The sequence below is a fragment of the Diorhabda carinulata genome, chromosome 6 (assembly GCF_026250575.1).
Source record: "Diorhabda carinulata isolate Delta chromosome 6, icDioCari1.1, whole genome shotgun sequence".
Lineage (NCBI taxonomy): Eukaryota > Metazoa > Arthropoda > Insecta > Coleoptera > Chrysomelidae > Diorhabda > Diorhabda carinulata.
This window is the reverse complement of record NC_079465.1, coordinates 3,186,018-3,208,697: the sequence shown is the minus strand read 5'-3', so window position 1 is coordinate 3,208,697 and position 22,680 is coordinate 3,186,018. Positions and strand designations below refer to the sequence as shown.

At 33.6% G+C, this 22,680-nt stretch overlaps 4 protein-coding genes across 7 annotated transcripts in view; 3 read left to right on the top strand and 1 right to left on the bottom strand.

The window, feature by feature from the left end:
• The window catches only part of LOC130894712 (myocardin-related transcription factor B-like), a 62,998-nt gene extending 47,078 nt beyond the window's left edge, over positions 1-15,920 (top strand). For 3 of the 4 annotated variants that reach the window (XM_057801665.1, XM_057801667.1, XM_057801666.1), the window contains exons 2-8: positions 782-985; positions 7,862-7,927; positions 7,987-9,446; positions 9,512-9,795; positions 9,848-10,432; positions 10,500-10,829; positions 14,240-15,901. In XM_057801665.1, coding sequence (XP_057657648.1) covers positions 889-985; positions 7,862-7,927; positions 7,987-9,446; positions 9,512-9,795; positions 9,848-10,432; positions 10,500-10,782 — 2,775 coding nt within the window. In that variant the 5' untranslated portion in view covers positions 782-888 and the 3' untranslated portion in view covers positions 10,783-10,829; positions 14,240-15,901. Of the gene's footprint in view, positions 1-781; positions 986-7,861; positions 7,928-7,986; positions 9,447-9,511; positions 9,796-9,847; positions 10,433-10,499; positions 10,830-14,239 lie in introns of all 4 variants that reach the window. The other variant, XM_057801663.1, reaches the window with a different exon arrangement.
• Positions 15,921-16,150: 230 nt separating this feature from the next.
• Positions 16,151-17,636, top strand: LOC130895384 (GPI mannosyltransferase 2). The gene has a single exon (XM_057802633.1). The coding sequence runs from the start codon at positions 16,217-16,219 to the stop codon at positions 17,609-17,611; it is 1,395 nt and encodes a 464-aa protein (XP_057658616.1). The 5' UTR covers positions 16,151-16,216; the 3' UTR covers positions 17,612-17,636.
• Positions 17,637-17,792: 156 nt separating this feature from the next.
• Positions 17,793-18,749, bottom strand: LOC130895388 (MAPK regulated corepressor interacting protein 2). The gene is made up of 2 exons (XM_057802636.1): positions 18,576-18,749; positions 17,793-18,519 (listed from the first exon to the last, which is right to left on the bottom strand). Exons 1-2 carry the CDS (start codon positions 18,578-18,580, stop codon positions 18,231-18,233), a joined length of 294 nt encoding a protein of 97 aa, XP_057658619.1. The 5' UTR covers positions 18,581-18,749; the 3' UTR covers positions 17,793-18,230.
• On the top strand, positions 18,727-21,857 carry LOC130895387 (mitochondrial outer membrane protein SLC25A46-like). The gene is made up of 2 exons (XM_057802635.1): positions 18,727-19,195; positions 19,288-21,857. The coding sequence occupies exon 2, from the start codon at positions 19,325-19,327 to the stop codon at positions 20,549-20,551; it is 1,227 nt and encodes a 408-aa protein (XP_057658618.1). The 5' UTR covers positions 18,727-19,195; positions 19,288-19,324; the 3' UTR covers positions 20,552-21,857.
• Positions 21,858-22,680: the final 823 nt, after the last annotated feature.

The following is a 22,680-nucleotide window of genomic DNA, read 5'->3' as shown; positions in this document are numbered from 1 at the left end:
AAAAACCGAAAAACCGTTCCCTGGTACGAAATAAACGTACTACCCATAATAATTCGAAAGAATTGATTCTCGATCTAGCATCGGGCGTTTTTTTCTTTCCCTAAACCGTAACGTGTATGGCAACCATAAGTTAAGCCGAGTTTACGCGCTGCGGTCACGTATACAGATTGCGTAGTGTGAGATACAGTGATTTTTTGGCGTTGTTTCATTTCTATGGTGAATATTTCGATTGTCAGAATCTGACACAGATCTAGAAATAAATTATTTATTTTATGCACGTAAAACGATCGACGGTGCAAACGCAACTTTATGGTCGATCGGGATCCGCATTGTTCTGTTTGATTTGCTCGATTGGCGGAATGTATTAACTAGTTTATTATTTTTAATCTTTGCTTACGTTTCGTCGGCCATGAATAGTTGTTGATGTTTCAAAACGAAATACGTTCGATGTATGTAACGTCAATTATTATTCACTAGATTTATACGAGGGTCGAGGCAATTATTTTTTATCTTGCGGATACCAATTACAAACATATCAGCGCTTAACCTCGAAAATATTTATTATTATTTTGAAAAAAAGGCCCAAATCGAGTTTCGCGCTGACTAAACACCAAACGTCTTGAGAAATTACTTTCGTTTCAACCCTCGTATATCCACTAAGAAGCCTTCAATGGCGCCGATCAGAGATAAATAATAAATCTGAAATAAAAAAAAGCAGCACCGATTAAAAGGCTATTTAGGTGTTTTGTTTATACATGTATATATATTTTTTTTGTTACAGAGTCTAGTCACATTAGCGATTCTGGCTCTGGTTATTGGCAACTTCAACTGGATCGCGACCTGGTAGATACCATTTCGGCGATATATCCGGAGTGGTTTCGTAATAATATGGCGGAAGGTGGAGGATCTCCCACTAGTCCGAGGGAGTCGCCTCCCAAGGCCATCATAGATACATCTCCGATTGTTATCGATCAAAATAAAGAATGTAAGTACCACTCAAAACATATACAGCACGAGCGAACTAGGATGAGGTAAAAAGCGATCAGTAGCGTCGATTATATGAAGAATTTAAAGTGTTTTTGCTTGTTTTTCGCGCCTTTTTCAATTTTGTTTATATACTAACACTAAACACTTTTCACTATTCACTAAACTATACACGAAGACTTATTACTAAACAGTTGTATAATTTTTATCATTGTAATCCGTTTAAAAACAAAGTTTACGTGTAAATCCCGACGAGTAAAAGTTTATTTACTGAATTAATCGCCTATTTATACAAAACCGATTTCTCGATAACTCGGTTTCTAGAATGTAAACAAACAAAAGGCCTTCTTAGGTCTGGCGAGTGAATTCTGTAAATAGGTTATAAGAAATGGCCCTTTGAAATCAAAAGACTCAAACTGGTTGAATCGACCGCACGATCAGCTTCAAATTTACACAGGCTGACGTACAGGGTGTTCCGGGACTTGATACAAAAAATTCGGGAGAGGAAAAAACTTATATTTAAGTATATTTTCCAAATTATACAATCAAACGTTATGAATTTTTAATGGATAATTACGTATGTCCGTGTAGAGTTTTTAACGGAACTATCTGAAAGCCAGGGACGGATCCTGCTCAATGGTTAAAACAATCCGTAACTTTTACAGGGACAATCTGTACACAATCTAGCCAGGATTTTCAACCATTTTACAGATTCCCTTCTGGTACCTCGTTTTGCATAGCTAAATGTTATTTTTCAAGTTTTTGCTTCGCTTTATTTCAAATTATTTGAATAAAAGCTACCTTCAGATTTTCGTTGCTGACGTTTTCATCCCCCTTTGCTAGGAATTCGGCGAATAAAACTGTTCGACAGTCGTTTATATAAAGCAAAAACAATAGTGGTCCCAACACCGCACCCTGAGGTTCTTAAATCGTTCAAGATTCAAGATTCAAACAGCTCCAGCTCTGTACCTAGTACCTAGTGTCTGATAATATGTCAACATCGATTACAACCCCAAGTAATATTTCCGAATAATTTCTCTATATCGATAAAACTGACAAACGCGCGATAATTCAAACCAAACGAGATTTTTTTATAGTGATAGTTAGAATGTCTAGTTAAGTAATTTAAACAGTTCACCCTGTATATATGTCCGATTCATCTAAATACCTTTTATCTTTATCATCATAGTTTCTATGAGTCACCTTGTAACGTTTTCTAATAAATCACGTGCAGAATATATTCTAAAGTTAATTATTTTTATTTGACCGAAAGTAACAAACTTTAATTTATAACTTAGTTAATTGGACACCGTCCATGTTATTTTCATTAATTAATTCAACTTGTATATACAGAGCGTCTAAAACTGTTAGCTTGAATAGCATTTAATGAATTTATATCGTTTGATGATTATACAAATGACTAAAAATGATTCGTTTAGATTTTACATGGAGGAATAGAAGAATTCATTCAAAATCTAATTCCGCTCTAAAATAAAAAATAGATATCGATAGAATACAGATTGATGTTTCAAAATGGTGCCCAAAAACCTTATAATTCAACTAAAATTTGAAAACGTCTTCAGAGGAACGGTTTGTTATATGAGATACCACTTGCAGAGTTCCAACGTTGCCACCAAGATCGCGTCTTCATATTTTCCTCCCGCACATCAAATTACGAGAGTCGCCTTCTAAGTTTTTACACAAGTTCGAAGCTTTTCGACATATTCGCCCCCAATTATGGAAACATGGCTTCGAAGTTTCTCTGGATAACTTAGAAGATAACCCTCGTACATGGTTACCAAGAGATGACTCGATTGAAGCAGTTATTGATATATGGAAGGGAAAGTCCTGCAAAGATGTTGGTGCTAGAAAAAATGATGTATTGGGAAAACAGAGTCGCGTATAGGTTCAAGTGAAGTTGTGTGAAGAAGAAGAAGATCAAGACATTTGCCATATAATGACTGTATAGTGAGCGTTAGATGTCGCTTTTGCTGACTTTGGACCGAAAGCGCAATCGAATGAACATTTTTCAAGCATTATTGACGGGGTTAAAGCAAAATGAGTTGTAATTTTTGTATCAATTCATAACTGAATTCCAGAAACGACAAACATTCAATATAATGGATTGCAAAGGACGAACCTGAAAAGGCCGTTTTCTAGGATTGTATTCATCGAATATGGACTATCTTTACATGACCCAAATGGTCTGTTTGTGGCCTAATTTCTGGCTATGATAATGGGGATCTTCAGTGTTTACAACTGATCTATTATTTCCATTCCTTTTGAGAGGTTTAGAGCTAAAACTGTAGCTGTCAGAGATATTCGTCTTCTATTTCATATTCTCTAAAGTTCCGTTGTGTCTCACATTTCGAAAAAATTTAGATTCCGTGTTCTGGATATCAGAATCTGCAGGTTGCATTCTCCGCTAAGTCTAGCATCTTCAAATGGATTGGAGTAGATTGAACCGGACAATACAATTTCAATTGTTTGAAAAATGCTTGGTACGTCGCCATTTCAGTTATTTCAGTTGTTTTGGAGCCATTCGATGGCATTTTTGTTAATTTCTCGTAAGATTTAACTTGCTTCTACGACTTAGTCGTTTTCGGTGTTAATTTTGAGGCGTGTCGCACGTTTGCTCATGTTTTATCCTTTCCAGTTTCTTCATTTCAGTTGTTCCAGTTGTTTTGGAGCCATTTGATGGCATTTTTGTTAATTCTTCGTAAGATTTAATTTGCTTCTACGACTTAGTCGTTTTCGGTGTTAATTTTGAGGCGTGTCGCACGTTTGCTCATGTTTTATCCTTTCCAGTTTCATCATTTCAGTTATTTCAGTTGTTTTGGAGCCATTTGATGGCATTTTTGTTAATTCTTCGTAAGATTTAACTTGCTTCTACGACTTAGTCGTTTTCGGTGTTAATTTTGAGGCGTGTCGCACGTTTGCTCATGTTTTATCCTTTCCAGTTTCTTCATTTCAGTTATTTCAGTTGTTTTGGAGCCATTTGATGGCATTTTTGTTAATTCTTCGTAAGATTTAATTTGCTTCTACGACTTAGTCGTTTTCGGTGTTAGTTTTGAGGCGTGTCGCACGTTTGCTCATGTTTTATCCTTTCCAGTTTCTTCATTTCAGTTGTTCCAGTTGTTTTGGAGCCATTTGATGGCATTTTTGTTAATTCTTCGTAAGATTTAATTTGCTTCTACGACTTAGTCGTTTTCGGTGTTAATTTTGAGGCGTGTCGCACGTTTGCTCATGTTTTATCCTTTCCAGTTTCTTCATTTCAGTTATTTCAGTTGTTTTGGAGCCATTTGATGGCATTTTTGTTAATTCTTCGTAAGATTTAATTTGCTTCTACGACTTAGTCGTTTTCGGTGTTAATTTTGAGGCGTGTCGCACGTTTGCTCATGTTTTATCCTTTCCAGTTTCTTCATTTCAGTTATTTCAGTTGTTTTGGAGCCATTTGATGGCATTTTTGTTAATTCTTCGTAAGATTTAATTTGCTTCTACGACTTAGTCGTTTTCGGTGTTAATTTTGAGGCGTGTCGCACGTTTGCTCATGTTTTATCCTTTCCAGTTTCTTCATTTCAGTTATTTCAGTTGTTTTGGAGCCATTTGATGGCATTTTTGTTAATTCTTCGTAAGATTTAACTTGCTTCTACGACTTAGTCGTTTTCGGTGTTAGTTTTGAGGCGTGTCGCACGTTTGCTCATGTTTTATCCTTTCCAGTTTCTTCATTTCAGTTGTTCCAGTTGTTTTGGAGCCATTCGATGGCATTTTTGTTAATTTCTCGTAAGATTTAATTTGCTTCTACGACTTAGTCGTTTTCGGTGTTAATTTTGAGGCGTGTCGCACGTTTGCTCATGTTTTATCCTTTCCAGTTTCTTCATTTCAGTTATTTCAGTTGTTTTGGAGCCATTTGATGGCATTTTTGTTAATTCTTCGTAAGATTTAATTTGCTTCTACGACTTAGTCGTTTTCGGTGTTAGTTTTGAGGCGTGTCGCACGTTTGCTCATGTTTTATCCTTTCCAGTTTCTTCATTTCAGTTATTTCAGTTGTTTTGGAGCCATTTGATGGCATTTTTGTTAATTCTTCGTAAGATTTAATTTGCTTCTACGACTTAGTCGTTTTCGGTGTTAATTTTGAGGCGTGTCGCACGTTTGCTCATGTTTTATCCTTTCCAGTTTCTTCATTTCAGTTGTTCCAGTTGTTTTGGAGCCATTCGATGGCATTTTTGTTAATTTCTCGTAAGATTTAATTTGCTTCTACGACTTAGTCGTTTTCGGTGTTAATTTTGAGGCGTGTCGCACGTTTGCTCATGTTTTATCCTTTCCAGTTTCTTCATTTCAGTTATTTCAGTTGTTTTGGAGCCATTTGATGGCATTTTTGTTAATTCTTCGTAAGATTTAATTTGCTTCTACGACTTAGTCGTTTTCGGTGTTAATTTTGAGGCGTGTCGCACGTTTGCTCATGTTTTATCCTTTCCAGTTTCTTCATTTCAGTTGTTCCAGTTGTTTTGGAGCCATTCGATGGCATTTTTGTTAATTTCTCGTAAGATTTAATTTGCTTCTACGACTTAGTCGTTTTCGGTGTTAATTTTGAGGCGTGTCGCACGTTTGCTCATGTTTTATCCTTTCCAGTTTCTTCATTTCAGTTGTTCCAGTTGTTTTGGAGCCATTCGATGGCATTTTTGTTAATTTCTCGTAAGATTTAATTTGCTTCTACGACTTAGTCGTTTTCGGTGTTAATTTTGAGGCGTGTCGCACGTTTGCTCATGTTTTATCCTTTCCAGTTTCTTCATTTCAGTTATTTCAGTTGTTTTGGAGCCATTTGATGGCATTTTTGTTAATTCTTCGTAAGATTTAATTTGCTTCTACGACTTAGTCGTTTTCGGTGTTAATTTTGAGGCGTGTCGCACGTTTGCTCATGTTTTATCCTTTCCAGTTTCTTCATTTCAGTTGTTCCAGTTGTTTTGGAGCCATTCGATGGCATTTTTGTTAATTTCTCGTAAGATTTAATTTGCTTCTACGACTTAGTCGTTTTCGGTGTTAATTTTGAGGCGTGTCGCACGTTTGCTCATGTTTTATCCTTTCCAGTTTCTTCATTTCAGTTATTTCAGTTGTTTTGGAGCCATTTGATGGCATTTTTGTTAATTCTTCGTAAGATTTAATTTGCTTCTACGACTTAGTCGTTTTCGGTGTTAGTTTTGAGGCGTGTCGCACGTTTGCTCATGTTTTATCCTTTCCAGTTTCTTCATTTCAGTTATTTCAGTTGTTTTGGAGCCATTTGATGGCATTTTTGTTAATTCTTCGTAAGATTTAATTTGCTTCTACGACTTAGTCGTTTTCGGTGTTAATTTTGAGGCGTGTCGCACGTTTGCTCATGTTTTATCCTTTCCAGTTTCTTCATTTCAGTTGTTCCAGTTGTTTTGGAGCCATTTGATGGCATTTTTGTTAATTCTTCGTAAGATTTAATTTGCTTCTACGACTTAGTCGTTTTCGGTGTTAATTTTGAGGCGTGTCGCACGTTTGCTCATGTTTTATCCTTTCCAGTTTCTTCATTTCAGTTATTTCAGTTGTTTTGGAGCCATTTGATGGCATTTTTGTTAATTTCTCGTAAGATTTAACTTGCTTCTACGACTTAGTCGTTTTCGGTGTTAATTTTGAGGCGTGTCGCACGTTTGCTCATGTTTTATCTTTTCCAGTTTCCTCAAAGTATTGTGTTTTATGTTAGGATACGTTTTTTTAGGTCTATCCTCTCATATTATTATGTTTTTCCATGTGAGAGTCACCCTATATCGAAGCGGAATCAAACACGAATATAAATGAAAACATTATAAAGCACATGGTAATTTTGGAACGTCTTATTAATGGTATGACAATTATTAGTATAAATACCAGTTTTCTATGATTATTTATAAAACATTTAATAGCAACTAAAATCTTGAACGTCGTATTGAGATCAAAGAATCTGATAAATGTGGATTGTTCATGTCCAAACCGTTATAACATCAAAACACGTTTGATTCGGTCAGTTTTATTTACCAACATCGCCTCCGAAATTCAAGCATGTTGAATCTAAAGCATTTTAATCGATTTAAAATAAACAGTGCGTCTCGAAAAGGTATATACAACTCCGTTGTTATCAATTTTATAAAAAAATAATCATACAACAATTTTTTTTTGTTTCCGAAACGTTTAAATTCATTTAACAACCAGTACTCGGGTACTAATCGCCGACATTAGCGGTTAGCCATTTCCGTCATCCGGAACTTGTCTGGTACGTGGTTAATATTCATTTTTTATCTACGTCAACATATATCACATTGACGGAACAAATTATATTGCCACTGTTACTTCCAATAATGTCTCAACAATACACGAAATTTGACAACGTTGTAAAATTCTTTTGTCAGATAAAAAGTTTCTAAAAGTACTCGCAGAAGATGAAAATATATAATTCAAATCAAGTTTTACTGAACATCGACCGTTCGGATATAAAATTTTTGTTTATAAACTAAATTCGATCGTAGATAAAAAATTAATTTGATACGCTACTGTATATTATCTTCCGCGCATTACTACAATAACAAAAATTTTTTTCTTTCGAGACATTCGCGGCAGTCTAATCCACGCTTCGATCAACGATAGGTCATAGCCGGAACAACGGTGTAGTTCTTCTGGGGGCGGGCGTCCGCCTCTTCAATCGCCCACCCCGAACGGGTGTACTTGTTTCATTTTTTTTTTCCTACGCTATTTTTTTTTTATCGAATTCGAGTGAAATTTTCGTGTCGATTTAGTTTGTTTTTTTTTTGTCTTTCACGGTCGCGTTGTGAGGTAGACATGTGTCGAGCTGGTTTAATTCGAAACGAATTGTTTGTTACAGCCCTCAAGGTGAAATTGTTGCTCAGGAGACCATTCGATCAGCTGGTGGCTCAAGGCATCATGCCTCGTAAGTATATATTTATAAATATTTATTTGTTTTGTCAATTGAATTTTCGTTTCTTGTAGCTCATAAAACGCCGGCCGCTTATCACGGTCAGCGTCGTCAGTTGGAAAGGGCGAAAACTGGCGATATGCTAAAAGCGAAAATACAGCAAAGACCGCCTCGCCAAGAATTGGAAAGGCGTCATATATTAGAAGTTGATCCGAGTCACGTAGATCCGAGTTTGGCGGAACGGCAAAGGATGTTGAAAAAAGCTAAATTGGCCGATCATTTAAACGACCAATTATCCCATAGACCCGGACCTTTGGAGCTCATCCAAAAAAATATTCTTCACACCGAAGAACCGATCGAAGAAGCCGTAAAAACCGGTAGGATACCCTACAAAGCGACCAGCGAAGGACAACTTCACAGACCGCAATTACCCTCAAACTACATCAATCCCGAAGAAGATTCCCAAAGTTCCGAAGGCGATAACCGAGTGAGTCCCGGTCCATCCGATGTTTTAGAAACCGCCGCGAAATCGGCCGGCATCGTAGTATCTTTGATGCAACCAACCGAAACAGTCGCCGTAACTTCTTCTAGTCCCATATTGAAAAAAGACAATAACGAAGTTTTATTCGCGGATTTGTGTCGATCCGTAGCCGCGCCTCTACTTTCCCAAGCATCGGCGTCATCTCCCGCGTCTCTGGTATCTTCCACGTCTACTTTAAGTCCTTTATCTAGTGTTGCTAGTCCAATAATGTCGCAACCGGCGACGCCAGCTCCTCCACCGCCTCCTCCAATGTCTTTAATAACGCGCGCCGTACAATCACCGGTTCGAAACGATTCCGTTAAAGATAAAAATAGAAAAAAATCCAAAACGAAATCGATTCCCAAAACGCGTACTATAAAATTCCACGAATACAAAGGTCCGCCGAGCGCGCACAAAACTACCAACAACAATACTTCACCGGAAGAAAGTTCTTACGATCTATTGTTGAAGCAACAGACGCTCCTTCTGCAATTTCAATTACAACTTCAACATAAATATCCACAAATTATCTTGCCGGCTTCCCAAAAGTCTTCTTCTCCTTCTGAAACTAACAATAATAATCATATTAATATTCAACAACCATCACCGGCTCCTTCCACCTCATCGGAATCATCGACGCCATCCAGAATAACCGGCAGATTAGAAGACATGAAAGTTAGCGACTTGAAAGCAGAATTAAAACGTCGTAGTTTACCAGTATCTGGCTCTAAACCACAATTAATCGAAAGACTTAAACCTTTTACCGGTTCTAACGATATTATCAATCAAAATCCGCCTTCCATAGACTCCTCAATTCACAGCAACGCCAGTATGGATCAATCCCATAATTCTCCCGTATATCAAAACATAGATTCCCCCCAAGAGAGTATAAGAGACGAAAAACCAGAGCAAATGGATCTGGATCCGATGAGCCCTTCTCCGCAACCGATACAAGAACAATTTTTGCAATACAAGATCCAACAAGCGCTAGAAAATCCACCGCAAAAAACTAATGTAAGGAGAAGTAGTTTGAATCGTTTGGATCGTAATATATATAAAAAAAAAAACTTATTTTTCAGGAACACGATGATATAGTAAGAGAACAACAAAGACAAATCGAAGAACTCCAAAGGGAATTGACGCTATCCCAATTAAAACTCCAAGCCGCCACCAGAACTGAACCGAAAGCTCAAATGATCGCCTTACAAAAACATTTACAAGCCAGACAACAACAACAAAGATTACAGCAACAACAACAACAACAGTTACAACAACAACAACAGCAACAACAGAATTTCATATTACAGATGAAACATTTGCAGGCACTCCAAGCCAGACAAACCGCCAACGAGGAACAACAAAGGTAAAATCAATTTATTTGTATCCTAATCGTTTTAATTTTACGATCGTTTCAGGCTTCAACAACAAATCAATTTACAAAATCAAAAAAATATCACCGGAGGTCTGATCCTCAACACCGCCGAGGCAGCTCTAATGTTCAATCAACTGTTACAAGGCAAAACCAAAGTCCTCAACGGTCAGAACAGAAGCAACGCCTTCTTAAACTCAATAGTAACTCCGATAATAGCTGCGCCGGAAATAAAAACGGAATACGTTGAGGATAACATTCCCAAAGAGGTGAAAATAGAATTGGTAGAAGCGGCGCCCAAACCGCCCCCGCCTCAATACAACGAAGCTACCAAACAGATGAACAAAAAGAATCACATTAAGAGTCAAATAGTCGACGACGTTTTGGAAATATTAATAAAAAACGGAGAATTACCGCCTAGTGCGGCGAACGATCCTCTTACCCCTAATTCCGCCGGTACCAAATCGACCGAACCGGTGTATCCCGCTCAAAATTTAGACGACAATCACAATAGTACTAATCTGGATCCCGAAGGACCGGAAGCCACTTTGGGAATAGACCCTTCGGATCTACTGGAAGCTTTGGATAATATAGAAAACATCGATTTTAGTCAATTGATGGAATTGGGAGGGTGAGTAATTTATCGTTATCGCCACGAGATAATAATTCCGACTGATCCGATTTTTTTTCTCTTCCAGTTGTCAAAATCAACAAGAAAACAATAATTTCTCCAACGATAATACCCACGAAGACATCGCCATGGATACAGACGATTGGTTAGAATCGCTACTTCCTCAAGAAAACGTCTACGACGGTACGAATAACGCCGCTTTCTCATCACAGGAACCGGATCTCGGCGGATACGATCCGTTGTTGGGTATAGCTCAAGATCCTTTCGATCCTTTCAATTTGGAGGAATTCAGATCGCCGGCCGATTTGACGGCGTCGTTATCCTGGGATAAAATCGATTACGCGGCGTAATCGACCGAAGGATTGGTCGTGTGTGTGACTGTCGACGCAGTGTTTAGGTAAATTACAATTATTTTTATACTTTTTCTTCGATTTTTATTCAATTTAATCGTCTATTTAGTCTAAACTCACTACCTTATACTTGTCCTTGACTTACATTCACACTATCTGGTCCTTCGAGCCTCATTTTAACCAGTGGACGGCTCGAAGGACCAGATAATGTGATTATGAGTATTGATGTAGTGTCTTAAAATCATCAACGGTTCCAGTAGTTGATTAGATTGTTTGGGGAGTCGTTTCAGTTTAGTTCTGCATTTATTTATGAAAAAATATTATTTGCATATAATTATTCCACCTCTAAAATACATAGAATTCGCTCAAATGAGCTTATTTTTCTTCTCATAGTTCAATTTCTACTTTATTTATTCATTTATTTAGTTTAAACCGTCTTCCTACTATCTTATACTTGTCCTTGACTTACATTCACACTATCTGGTCCTTCGAGCCTCATTTTAACCAGTGGACGGCTCGAAGGACCAGATAATGTGATTATGAGTATTGATGTTGTGTTTGAATATCACCAAAGGTTCCAATAGTTGATTAGATTGTTTGGGGAGTCGTTTCAGTTTAGTTCTGCATTTATTTATGAAAAAATATTATTTGCATATAATTATTCCACCTCTAAAATACATAGAATTCGCTCAAATGAGCTTATTTTTCTTTTCATAGTTCAATTTCTACTTTATTTATTCATTTATTTAGTTTAAACCGTCTTCTTACTATCATATACTTGTCCTTACTTACATTCACACTATCTGGTCCTTCGAGCCTCATTTTAACCAGTGGACGGCTCGAAGGACCAGATAATGTGATTTTGAGTATTGATGTTGTGTTTGAATATCACCAAAGGTTCCAATAGTTGATTAGATTGTTTGGGGAGTCGTTTCAGTTTAGTTCTGCATTTATTTATGAAAAAATATTATTTGCATATAATTATTCCACCTCTAAAATACATAGAATTCGCTCAAATGAGCTTATTTTTCTTTTCATAGTTCAATTTCTACTTTATTTATTCATTTATTTAGTTTAAACCGTCTTCTTACTATCATATACTTGTCCTTACTTACATTCACACTATCTGGTCCTTCGAGCCTCATTTTAACCAGTGGACGGCTCGAAGGACCAGATAATGTGATTTTGAGTATTGATGTAGTGTCTTAAAATCATCAACGGTTCCAATAGTTGATTAGATTGTTTGGGGAGTCGTTTCAGTTTAGTTCTGCATTTATTTATGAAAAAATATTATTTGCATATAATTATTCCACCTCTAAAATACATAGAATTCACTCAAAGAAGGTTATTTTTCTTTTCATAGTTCAATTTCTACTTTATTTATTCATTTATTTAGTTTAAACCGTCTTCCTACTATCATATACTTGTCCTTGATTTACATTCACACTATCTGGTCCTTCGAGCCTCATTTTAACCAGTGGACGGCTCGAAGGACCAGATAATGTGATTATTAGGGTGGTATCTGACCTGTCGAAAGACTGATCGCCAGTTTAATGTCGTTTTTGGATTTTTCGAAATGTTTCTTGACTGATATAATTATGAATGTTTTGAATTATTTAGGTCCAGAATGTTTTTACAACAAAATTCCATCTGATTCTCCACCCATACGTTCATCCAAATATGGTGTTGTTGTCCCTTTTCGGCAAAAATTTTACTTCATTATTGCCTGATATATCATGGTAGCCACCTATACATTGTTCTTTCTCCAAAACCCGTAGAATTCTCCAAAAGGAGGCTATTTTTTTAGTACTACTCCTTCAATATACTTGATGCTTCTGCTGAAATGAAAAGGGCATCTGTAGCTGTCTTCCTGTGCGTGTCTTTGTCGCCCTTAGTTTTTATTTTACCAATCAGAAGACTAACCACCAGTTTATACTATTTCTGGACATCTTACTGATATGGTTATGAATTTTTTGGAATTGTCTTAAGCGTAAATTGTTTTCCCAGTGAAACTTCATCTAATTCTTCACCTATACGTACATTTTGTTGCTGATATGGCACCTTATGAGGTCATAGTAGGGCTCCAGTCCAAAATAAGATGTTGTTGCTTCTCTTTGGTAGATTTTTCTTCTTCTTTATTAACTGATATACCATGGAAGGCTGGTAGCCACATTGGGGTTATTCGGTGTCTGTTGGCTAGTCTCTCTAGAGTTTGTTTCTAGTTCAACTCTAGTTTGGACTCAATAGCCTTCTAGCTACAACAACAAAAAAAATGATGATGCTGACAATAAATTTTTGAAAATCTCGTTTCTATTTCTACTTTCGAAAACATCATCGATGGGTGTTTTATTTTGTTATTCGTTTCGAAGGATCTTTCAATTTGATACGAAAGCTGGCAACGTCGCTAGTGAATAATTGTTTAAAAGCCATTTGCCAAATAATAGGTAACGGTGGCGCTGGCCAACATTACACCGTTGGCTTTACGCCAATCCAATATTCAGAAAACAAACAAAATCCACAAAGTTAATCCTAAAAATTGGTTAATCATACGAAGATTCATTTCTAGCGAAAAAACTAGACGAACGTCAAACAAATACTTGGCCGAGGTTTCATTCAAAATAAATATAATGCAAGTGGGACGCTTAGGAATAAAATCAAAAACAATTTTTTTTTTCAACAGCTACAGGATTTTTACTAGATGAGAAATAATTTTTGTTAATTATATTTATTATAAAATATTTCTAAAAACCATAGAACTTAATACAGGACAGTTTAGTGACCAGGATCCAAAAAGACTCCACCATACCTCTGATTTGAACCATTTTTTATTATTAATTTAATAAAAAAAATGTTAATTATGAAAATCATACATAATACCTTACTTGATTTATTCATCTATCAAGTCTAAACCTTCTTCTTATTCCTCTATACTTGTGTTTGACTTGAAATTACACTATCTGGTCCTTCGAGCCTCATATTAACCAGTGAAGGACTAGAAAATATGTATCGGAACAGTTTCAAAAGGAAAATGACTCTATTTGAAGAAATGAAAAAGTTTTGTGTCACAAATAAATAAAAACGTTGACACCATTGCAGGAAATCGACTTTGAATTGTTTCCGCATCTACCGTATTCCTCAGATTTAGAACCCAGTGACTTTTTCCTAAACTCAGACCTCAAGAGAGTGCTTGATGGACAGAAAGCAAAGCAATATTTCAAATGTAGAATGTAATAGACAATTTTGGTAATATACAAGTAAAAAAAATATTCTAATGCTAAATTTTAGTCCTGTTAAACTTACCCAATGTACCTACGAGCAATGTTTCGACGTACTTTTAGAATAGACTAAAAGATACGGTGGTGGTGGATAACAAATATATTTTGTCCCGATTCCCACTCGCCCCTATATCCCTAACTGTAGGTAACGTACATTAAGAATCGATTATTTTTCTTTGCAGACGAGGTTAATAGTCGGAAAATCGAATTGGTATTCAGACAAACAAACAAAAGGAAAAAACCACACTGCTTATTCCAATGATGTGAAATTCCGATGGGTTACAGAATTTGACATTCCACGTAAGTTGGTCGTCGATATCGCCTAACCATATTTTTAATTGGCGAGGCATGGGACCAGGACGGCTCTATACTAGGCCAAGGGAACACATCAAAACATTATTTAAACAATAAAAAATGTTTCGAAATGAAACATTATACATACCTTTTACATATGTACTAATTTGTCTTTTGGGGCACAAGGGGGCCGAAATTTGAAGAGTATCTGCAAAAATATTATTTTTCTTTTGGTCCATAATACTCGTTAAAAAAATGGCTTCAGAGTGGTAAACAATTATTATAGGAGATTATTAAAATTGAAGAAAAAATTATCTAAATAAATTTTAAAAAATTCTTAGCTTTGCCTTAATTTTTGAAATTTCATAATTACCTCTATAGACTGGACTATAATAATAAAAATAAATGACGTAACACTTGAACGATGACAGTCTTCTAATACCTTGTAATGTATTTCTGTCAATTTCAAGGCCTACTACAAAACTGATGAACCTAATAATTATTTTAGGCCAAGTATTTAACAGAATAAAATTAAAATGAATAAAATTTTAGTGGTAGAAAAAAATCTTTTGTACATCGCCAAAAAAACTGTGATATATGAATAAGTTTACCAAAGTAGCCACGAAAAAAAAACATTGTAGAATACTCTCTCTTATTGTGCCATTAACGGACAAAATAAGTTTACAGAACGTTCCGGGATAAAAACGAAACAATTATATTATAATCGAATGAAAAATCGATTTTCTCTCGTTTTATATCTCGTTACGTTCAATGTATAAACTGGTAATTTATTTTATTGTAGATATGCTTAGAACCTAATTTGTATATATACTTAATCGCCACTTGGTTCTAGACAAATTTGAAATGTTTTTTTTTTATTATTATTATTATTCGATGAGGAGAATACAAAAAAACTAAAGCCTAGTACACACGTACGTTAAGTAGAAACCTTATAACATATGACAAAATGGCAATAGTAGATGCAAAAGATGGAAGAAAACAATTCAAATGTGTCTAGATATAATACCGAGTGTTGTTACTTAACTACCTGTATAGATTGTTTCGTGACAAATTCGCTATTATTTGTTATTCGAATGTTAAACATTTATTTTGTTGACTATTTCTATTTTTTTTTCGTTTCGGCCGTTTGCAAAAGGCTGATCAAAAAAGGAATGTCGTGCTTTTAGATTTGCCTAAATGTATAAGAGAACGATTGAGATGCCTTATTAGCAATCGACGTACCTAATGTCCCAAAAAAATTGTTTTCACGTCTAATTAGTACAATTATACCAAACTTTCTCTACAACATTTATTTTGATCAAAAATTTTATTTATTCATTTTTATTTGATTGGTAGACCATGAAAATATTTTTATTTGGGACGCTTAGTACGTCTGTGTTTTGTGATTTTATGAACTTTTTCAGTCCATACTGTTTGGCATCATTATAAATATTTCTTTTCTTTTTTTGCTAACTGCTACTTTTTATATAAACAGTATGTGAGTGAAAGCGGTCTATAGCCATAAAAACAATAAAAAGAATAACATTAGAAACTTCGTGTTTTATTACCTACCCTGTATAAATCATACTTCGAAAAAGAATCGATTGTTCCATTATGACGAAACTAACCAGCTAAAACATTGCGTTCGCGAAAAATTGCTTAAATTATTTCTTATTCCTTACAGTACTACGTTCGGGTAACATCGTAAAACTAGCACTTTCACTCTAGTAGATTATACCATAGAACTACAAAATAATATTGGTGGATCCTATTCCTGTATTTAGTATACCAAAGTAACCGTCATTTGTCATTTTAAGTCTAAAGATATTTTTGAACTACTAAATATGTTTATCATATAACCTGTTATGAATGAAAATAAGTTAATTCGTCTTGCAATATTTAGCAGATTATTCGTAATATTCCTGCAATTCCTTAGCAATCTAATAATTCCAGATCATGATGCCAAAGTATTCCAGTACCTGAGATCACCACAACATAATGAAACGTATGTTTTCTTGTCGGTAAATTACATATTAAAAGGATTTATCAGATGGGACGCTGAATACTTCATGCACATTGCAAAATATGGATATACGTACGAAAATACGTTAGCCTTCTTTCCGCTTTATCCCTACTTATCTAGGACGATTGTAAATATATGTGAGCTCTTGTTTTATGGTGCAACAATAGATACGTCTTTAATTATAACTTTCACTTTATTAAATATCGTGTTTTTATGTTTATCAGTGAAATTGTTATATAAGCTCACTAAAGTTTATTTTAATGAAGATATTGCCTATAAGACTACAATCCTGTTCATATTTAATCCGGCCTCAATATTTTTCAGTGCTCCTTATAGTGAATCTTTTTTTTGCTACTTAACTTTAGAAACAATTTATAGATGTACTATATTACTTCAGAAATATTCTCAATCAAACAGTAACTTCCATTATAATGATACAAGTGTACTATTTTTTATCAGCTTAAGTACTATAGTGAGATCAAACGGATTATTAAATATAGGTTTTTTGATTTATACAATTACCTGTATATTTCTTACTTATTTTCCCAAAAATTCAGTTGATAGGTTTATGTATATTTTGAAGTTTATTTGTATTTTTTCTATATCAATTTTAGTATGTGTACTACCTTTCGCATTGTACCAAATTTATTGTTTTCAAAAATTTTGTCGTGATTTTGAATTAGACTTACCTAAAGAAATCATTCTATATGCATCTGAAAATAATTTGGTTTTGCCGGGACAATTCAAAATATTCAATCAGACATGGTGTTATTCGAAAATTCCTTTAGCTTATTCCTATGTACAAGATCATTATTGGAATGTAGGATTTTTACAATATTACCAGTTGAAACAAATACCAAATTTTTTATTAGCTTTTCCATCTTTGTATATCGTTATTCATAATTCAATCAGACATATTAAAATTAATATTAGCAATTTTTCTAACTTATTTAATTTAAAAGAAGTTAATGTGAACAATAGAACAAATTGTGCAAATAAGTTTTTTAATTTTAGTTTAAATGTATTTGTGATACATGCTTTATTTTTATCAGTATTCTGCCTTCTCTTCATACATGTACAGGTATTTACAAGAATGATTTGTTCTGCATCACCTTTATTTTATTGGTATTGTGCTTTCTATTGGATAAACGGCAGAAAAAGATTAATAAAACTATTTTTCGACTGTTATTTTTTTATAGGTACTGTTATGTTTTGTAATTTTCTACCTTGGACATAATAAAATGATATTTTGTTCAAACGAATTTCTCTATTTAGTATAATTTTAAGATAAAATGAATAAATAATTATTTAAGGGTAAGTATTTTATAATTTCATCTTTATAAAAAAATCATAGATAGTATTTGCCCTATTCAAATATTTAAACAGATCAATAAATGGAAAATAAAACCAAATATAGATACAAAATACAGTATTTAATTATGTAAACTTCACAAAATGATTATTGCTTTTGTGAACTGATTAGTTTTATATAATCTTTTGTAAACTCATAAAAGAATGAACATACAATGTAAAGTCTAGTCAAAAATTGAAAATCTACAGAAGTTATCTAATCTATAGATAGAATAGAATAATAAAATAATCAAAAATAAAGATATAAAGTGCATATCTACCGTTAGCTTACTTACAATGCCCTATTTATACTTAAACTGCAAAGTACTTACAAACTATAGTTTAAAAACACATTTAGCAGCCTTCTTAAATACAAAATGTGGTTTTCTTTACAATTTTTCAGCATGTAGCTCACAAAATACACTGAATTAATTTCAAAAAAGGGACATTTTTTACTAAACAATAGTATTAATCACACGAGAACTAAAAACACCAAAATAAAAATGCTATGATTGTTGATGCTTATTAGTATTCATATTTTGAAGCTTTCTCCTACCCCAATATCCCTCTAAATCGAAAGGCTGAAAGTCTTTTAAACGTTGATTGGTTTCATCTTGATAGTACATGGTAGGTGTAGAACTTCGGTCCATTTCAATTTTACTCCAAGAATCGTGAATGTATCTTATAAGTTCTTCGTGTTGTGTATGGACATTTCTATCATTGGAGTTCAAACGATTGACCTGTGGAGGTCTACGAGTATTTCCATTTAATTGTTGCATTCCCATACGCGGACCACTAGAATATGTTTCAATCTAAGAAAAGAAAGTCAGTAGATGATCGGATGTACTTACCTCATCTTTCAAATGGAATTTTCACAAAAAATGTTATATCATGAAATTTACAATGAAAAGAACCTTTTGCTTTGAATGCAATGTGTAGAATTAATGTTTTTCTACTTTCATTTCAATGTTGACAAATTATCAATAAATGACAGGTGATATCAAAATTGTTGCCGCAGTACTACCAATACAAACAAGCTTTTAGACGCGCTCGTTAAGATAAAAGTTATGCGCTCCCCGATCTTGAAAATATGCGTTTATCAAGTGGCGTAGTATGCGACAGAGACTTTTATAAATAGCGAATCACTTTTATTTATTAAAAGTGCAATTTGCCAAATATTGAATTACAAATTTATGGACTATTATCAAAAAAGTTCGACTGGTTTTAGAATGCGACTATAAACCAATAATATATTACAGCGGATTTTCAATTTTTAGAAATTCTTTCGAAATAATTAAATGTTTATATAATTTTTCAATTTAAAGTTATGAACATAATCATAGAAATGATCAATTAACAGCTGTTTTGACATATTAAAACTGTCAATTGCAATTCGGTAAATATACAAATGGCTTTTACATAACCTACAAGTTGTAAAACATATTTTGATTTCTCCAAATATATGTACAAAGTAAGTTAATAATTAGAAAATAATTCAATGTTTATAGATTTATTTAGACATATTATTATCTAATCATATATAATGTGATATTTCAATTGCAGTTTTTTATGAGAGGTGTAAACATTCAAATCTAGTAAAATGGATAGAAGTAATACTTTTACGTATTCACACTACAATAAAGATGATAATTTCTACAATAACCCAGATTTAATTAGAAGACTACCAATTAACGACGATTTTCTTCCCAAACAAGAGCCATTTCCAGATTATAATAACTACATTCATGCAGAGGATATTAAAGTTAAAAGATATATCGGTTCCGGTGTTACTTTCATTAGCCTTTTAGCTGAAAATTTACTCAGTCATCCCTTTGTCGTCCTTAGAAGACAATGTCAAGTTCACCAAAATGCACGTAAATATCATTTACAACCATTTACCCTTTTACCTGCAGTTTGGAGATTGTATCAGCATCAAGGTATTACTACTTTGTGGAAAGGTGTAGGTTCAGTGTTGTTAGTGAAAGGAATTTCTCTTGGAGTAGAAGATGTCGTTTCAAAGGTAACACCATGGCCAAAAGAAATATCCTCAAATAGTAGTCTTAAGCACTTTTTACAGCATACTATGTTAAAATGTGTCAGTTTAGCTACAGTAACCCCATTTTATTCAGCTTCATTCGTAGAAACTGTCCAAAGTGAAATAGCTAGTGAAAAACCAGGCATTTTAGATGTTTTTAGAGAAGGTTTAATGAGATTGTTACACTGGGGCTCACCAACTAATGGGAGAATGTTACCCATATGGGCTCTCATTATACCTACAATTACCCTAGGTCTAGCTAAATATATGTTCTCTATGATGGTTAAAGGAATAACAGTTAAGATCTTAGTTGCAAGATCTAAGGCTAAATATGAAGAAAGTGGGGCACTACCTAAAGACCCATACAATTCTGAAATACAAGACATACAACTAACGGCTTCTTTAGTTGCTACTATTAGCACCGATATTCTTTTTTATCCATTCGAAACAGTTATTCATAGAATCCATCTACAAGGTACCCGTACTATCATTGACAATTTAGATACAGGGAGTTCAGTATTACCAATATTAACAAACTATTCAGGTGCATTAGATTGTTATGAAAGTTGTTTGTTAAATGAAGGAGTTTGTGGTTTGTACAAAGGATTTGGAGCTCTTGTACTTCAATATAGTGCACATATCGCTCTCCTTAAAATGTCCCATTGGATATTAACACATGTAGGAAATCTGGTATCACCAAATCCAAAAAAGAAACCAGATGTACCAGTTAAGGTATCCCCGCCCGCTATATCTAATTTGACTACTTCACGAAGATCTTACTTGCTTCCTTGAAGGCAAAATTTTTATAGAAGCAGTTGGTAATTTAAGCACTTTGAGAGATTTTTTCTTGTGTATGCAATGGAGTGTCTCAATAAGTATTCCTAAGGTTTTGTTGTATAGTACCTTAGATTTAAATACTCACAAGGTACACACCGGTATTAGGAATTTGATTAACATATTTTCTAGTAAAAAAGAATCAAATCAAATAACCGGTTTATTGGTGATTTCTTCTAATCAATCCACTGAACTATATCACATGGGAAATGAATTTTTCAAATTTAATATTGAAAATAATTGATGTAAATATTTGAAAAACATGTTAGGGGTTTTCTAGTGCCAGATTAAGTGGAAATTTTTACCCAGAATACCTTAATTTGTATTCGAGCCCTACCGACACTTCCTATATACATTGGTCTAACCAGTTCGAATAGCAAAGCTTATTTTTGAGTAAAATTTTGATAAGAGCCATTTTGTTGACAAGATTTGTTTTTATTGCCATATGATGGTACTTTTTAATATATCAGATACTCAAATAAAATTTACATTTGACCGTTTCTGTACCCCAAATAACAAATTGGAGAAAGGTGGCACAAATTCTGGGTTTCAAAGCGTTATATTTAAATTTAAAAGGCGATGTGTATCTAGCGAGACTAATCTATGGTAGGACAAGTTTTGAATAACAAACTACATAGTATGAGTCTTTATAGAAATATGTAACATTTATTATTTCTAAGGTTTACAAGCACTTTACTTGGAAGCTGTCTTTCAGAACTTAAGTAGAGCATACTGCAAGTTCTTCGATTTAGTTTTAATTTTATTTCACAATTTTGTTGATTCATTTATAAAAATTTCTCTTATAAACTATTAATATACGTCGCATGTGACAGTTTATTTTTGTTTTCACAACTTTTTCGTGTTATCTTATTGTCAGAATTGTTGAAAATTTAGGGAATTTTATAATTGAAAATTAAATGCGAAAATTCGTAATGTTATTCAATGTTTGCATATTTCCCACAATTCAATCCATTGTTTTCTTTAATATAATATATTTTTACACTAAGACCTATATTTATTACTAATTTATTGCATGTAGCAATTTAATTGACGTATTTGTTGAAAAAAAATTTAAAATACAGTATGCAAATCTAAAAGGTTAGACCCAAGTTTTCATTTGAATATCAAAAAAGTTCAAAATTCATTGTAATTTTGTGATTTCATTCAACTTTCTAGTCGGACATACTGTATATAATGTTAGATTATAGGCTATAGATATATTGTTTATAATTGTATTGTTACAAAATATATAGTTAATAAAATATTTACATTGAGTTTTACTTCTATTATAACTTGAATATTTGAACGAAAAAGTACAAATAAATAACGATCACATACGAAAATGATAGTTTTCATATGATATGTATCCTTAGAAATACATCACATGTGTGTGGAAAAGTATATAAACTAAGAAAAATCATCGATATTAAATGATTTTGGGTATTTTGAACGAAATTTTTGTTGATATGAAAAGTAACACTACAAATTGTGATTATATAAAAAATAATAATGAATATTACACATAACCTCACTTATACCTACCGGTAAGTTTTTGAAATCATCCGCGAGAGACCAATACGACCAAGGGACACATGACGTCATTGTACAAGTCACACAGCATTCGTTTACAAATTGGAACAATAAACAATAGAAGCAGTTTTCAATGGTAAATATATAATATTTCAATGAAATACCACAATCTATCAGTGCCAATATCCCATCTTAACAGAGGACATCTGTATAGACAACACATTTTACACGTCTCACAAGCATTTTTTTATTTGAATTATTAATCAAATTGAGTTTTTTGAATTTACAAACACAGTACAAACTGTGTGTATGGGAATATATGTCGATTTATATTGTTTATTTAGTTTTCATTTTGTTCTTAATGCAAAAATAATAAGTGATATAATTCAGACAAAATGACGTATTTTATTTGTTTTTTATATTATTACAAAAACTTCTCTTTAACAAAAACATTGATGCTGACATTATGTCATTTTTAATCTGGAAACTTTCCTTTTTTGACAAGACAAGGATCATAGAAATACCTAACAGCAGTTATTTAACAATATAGGCAACTA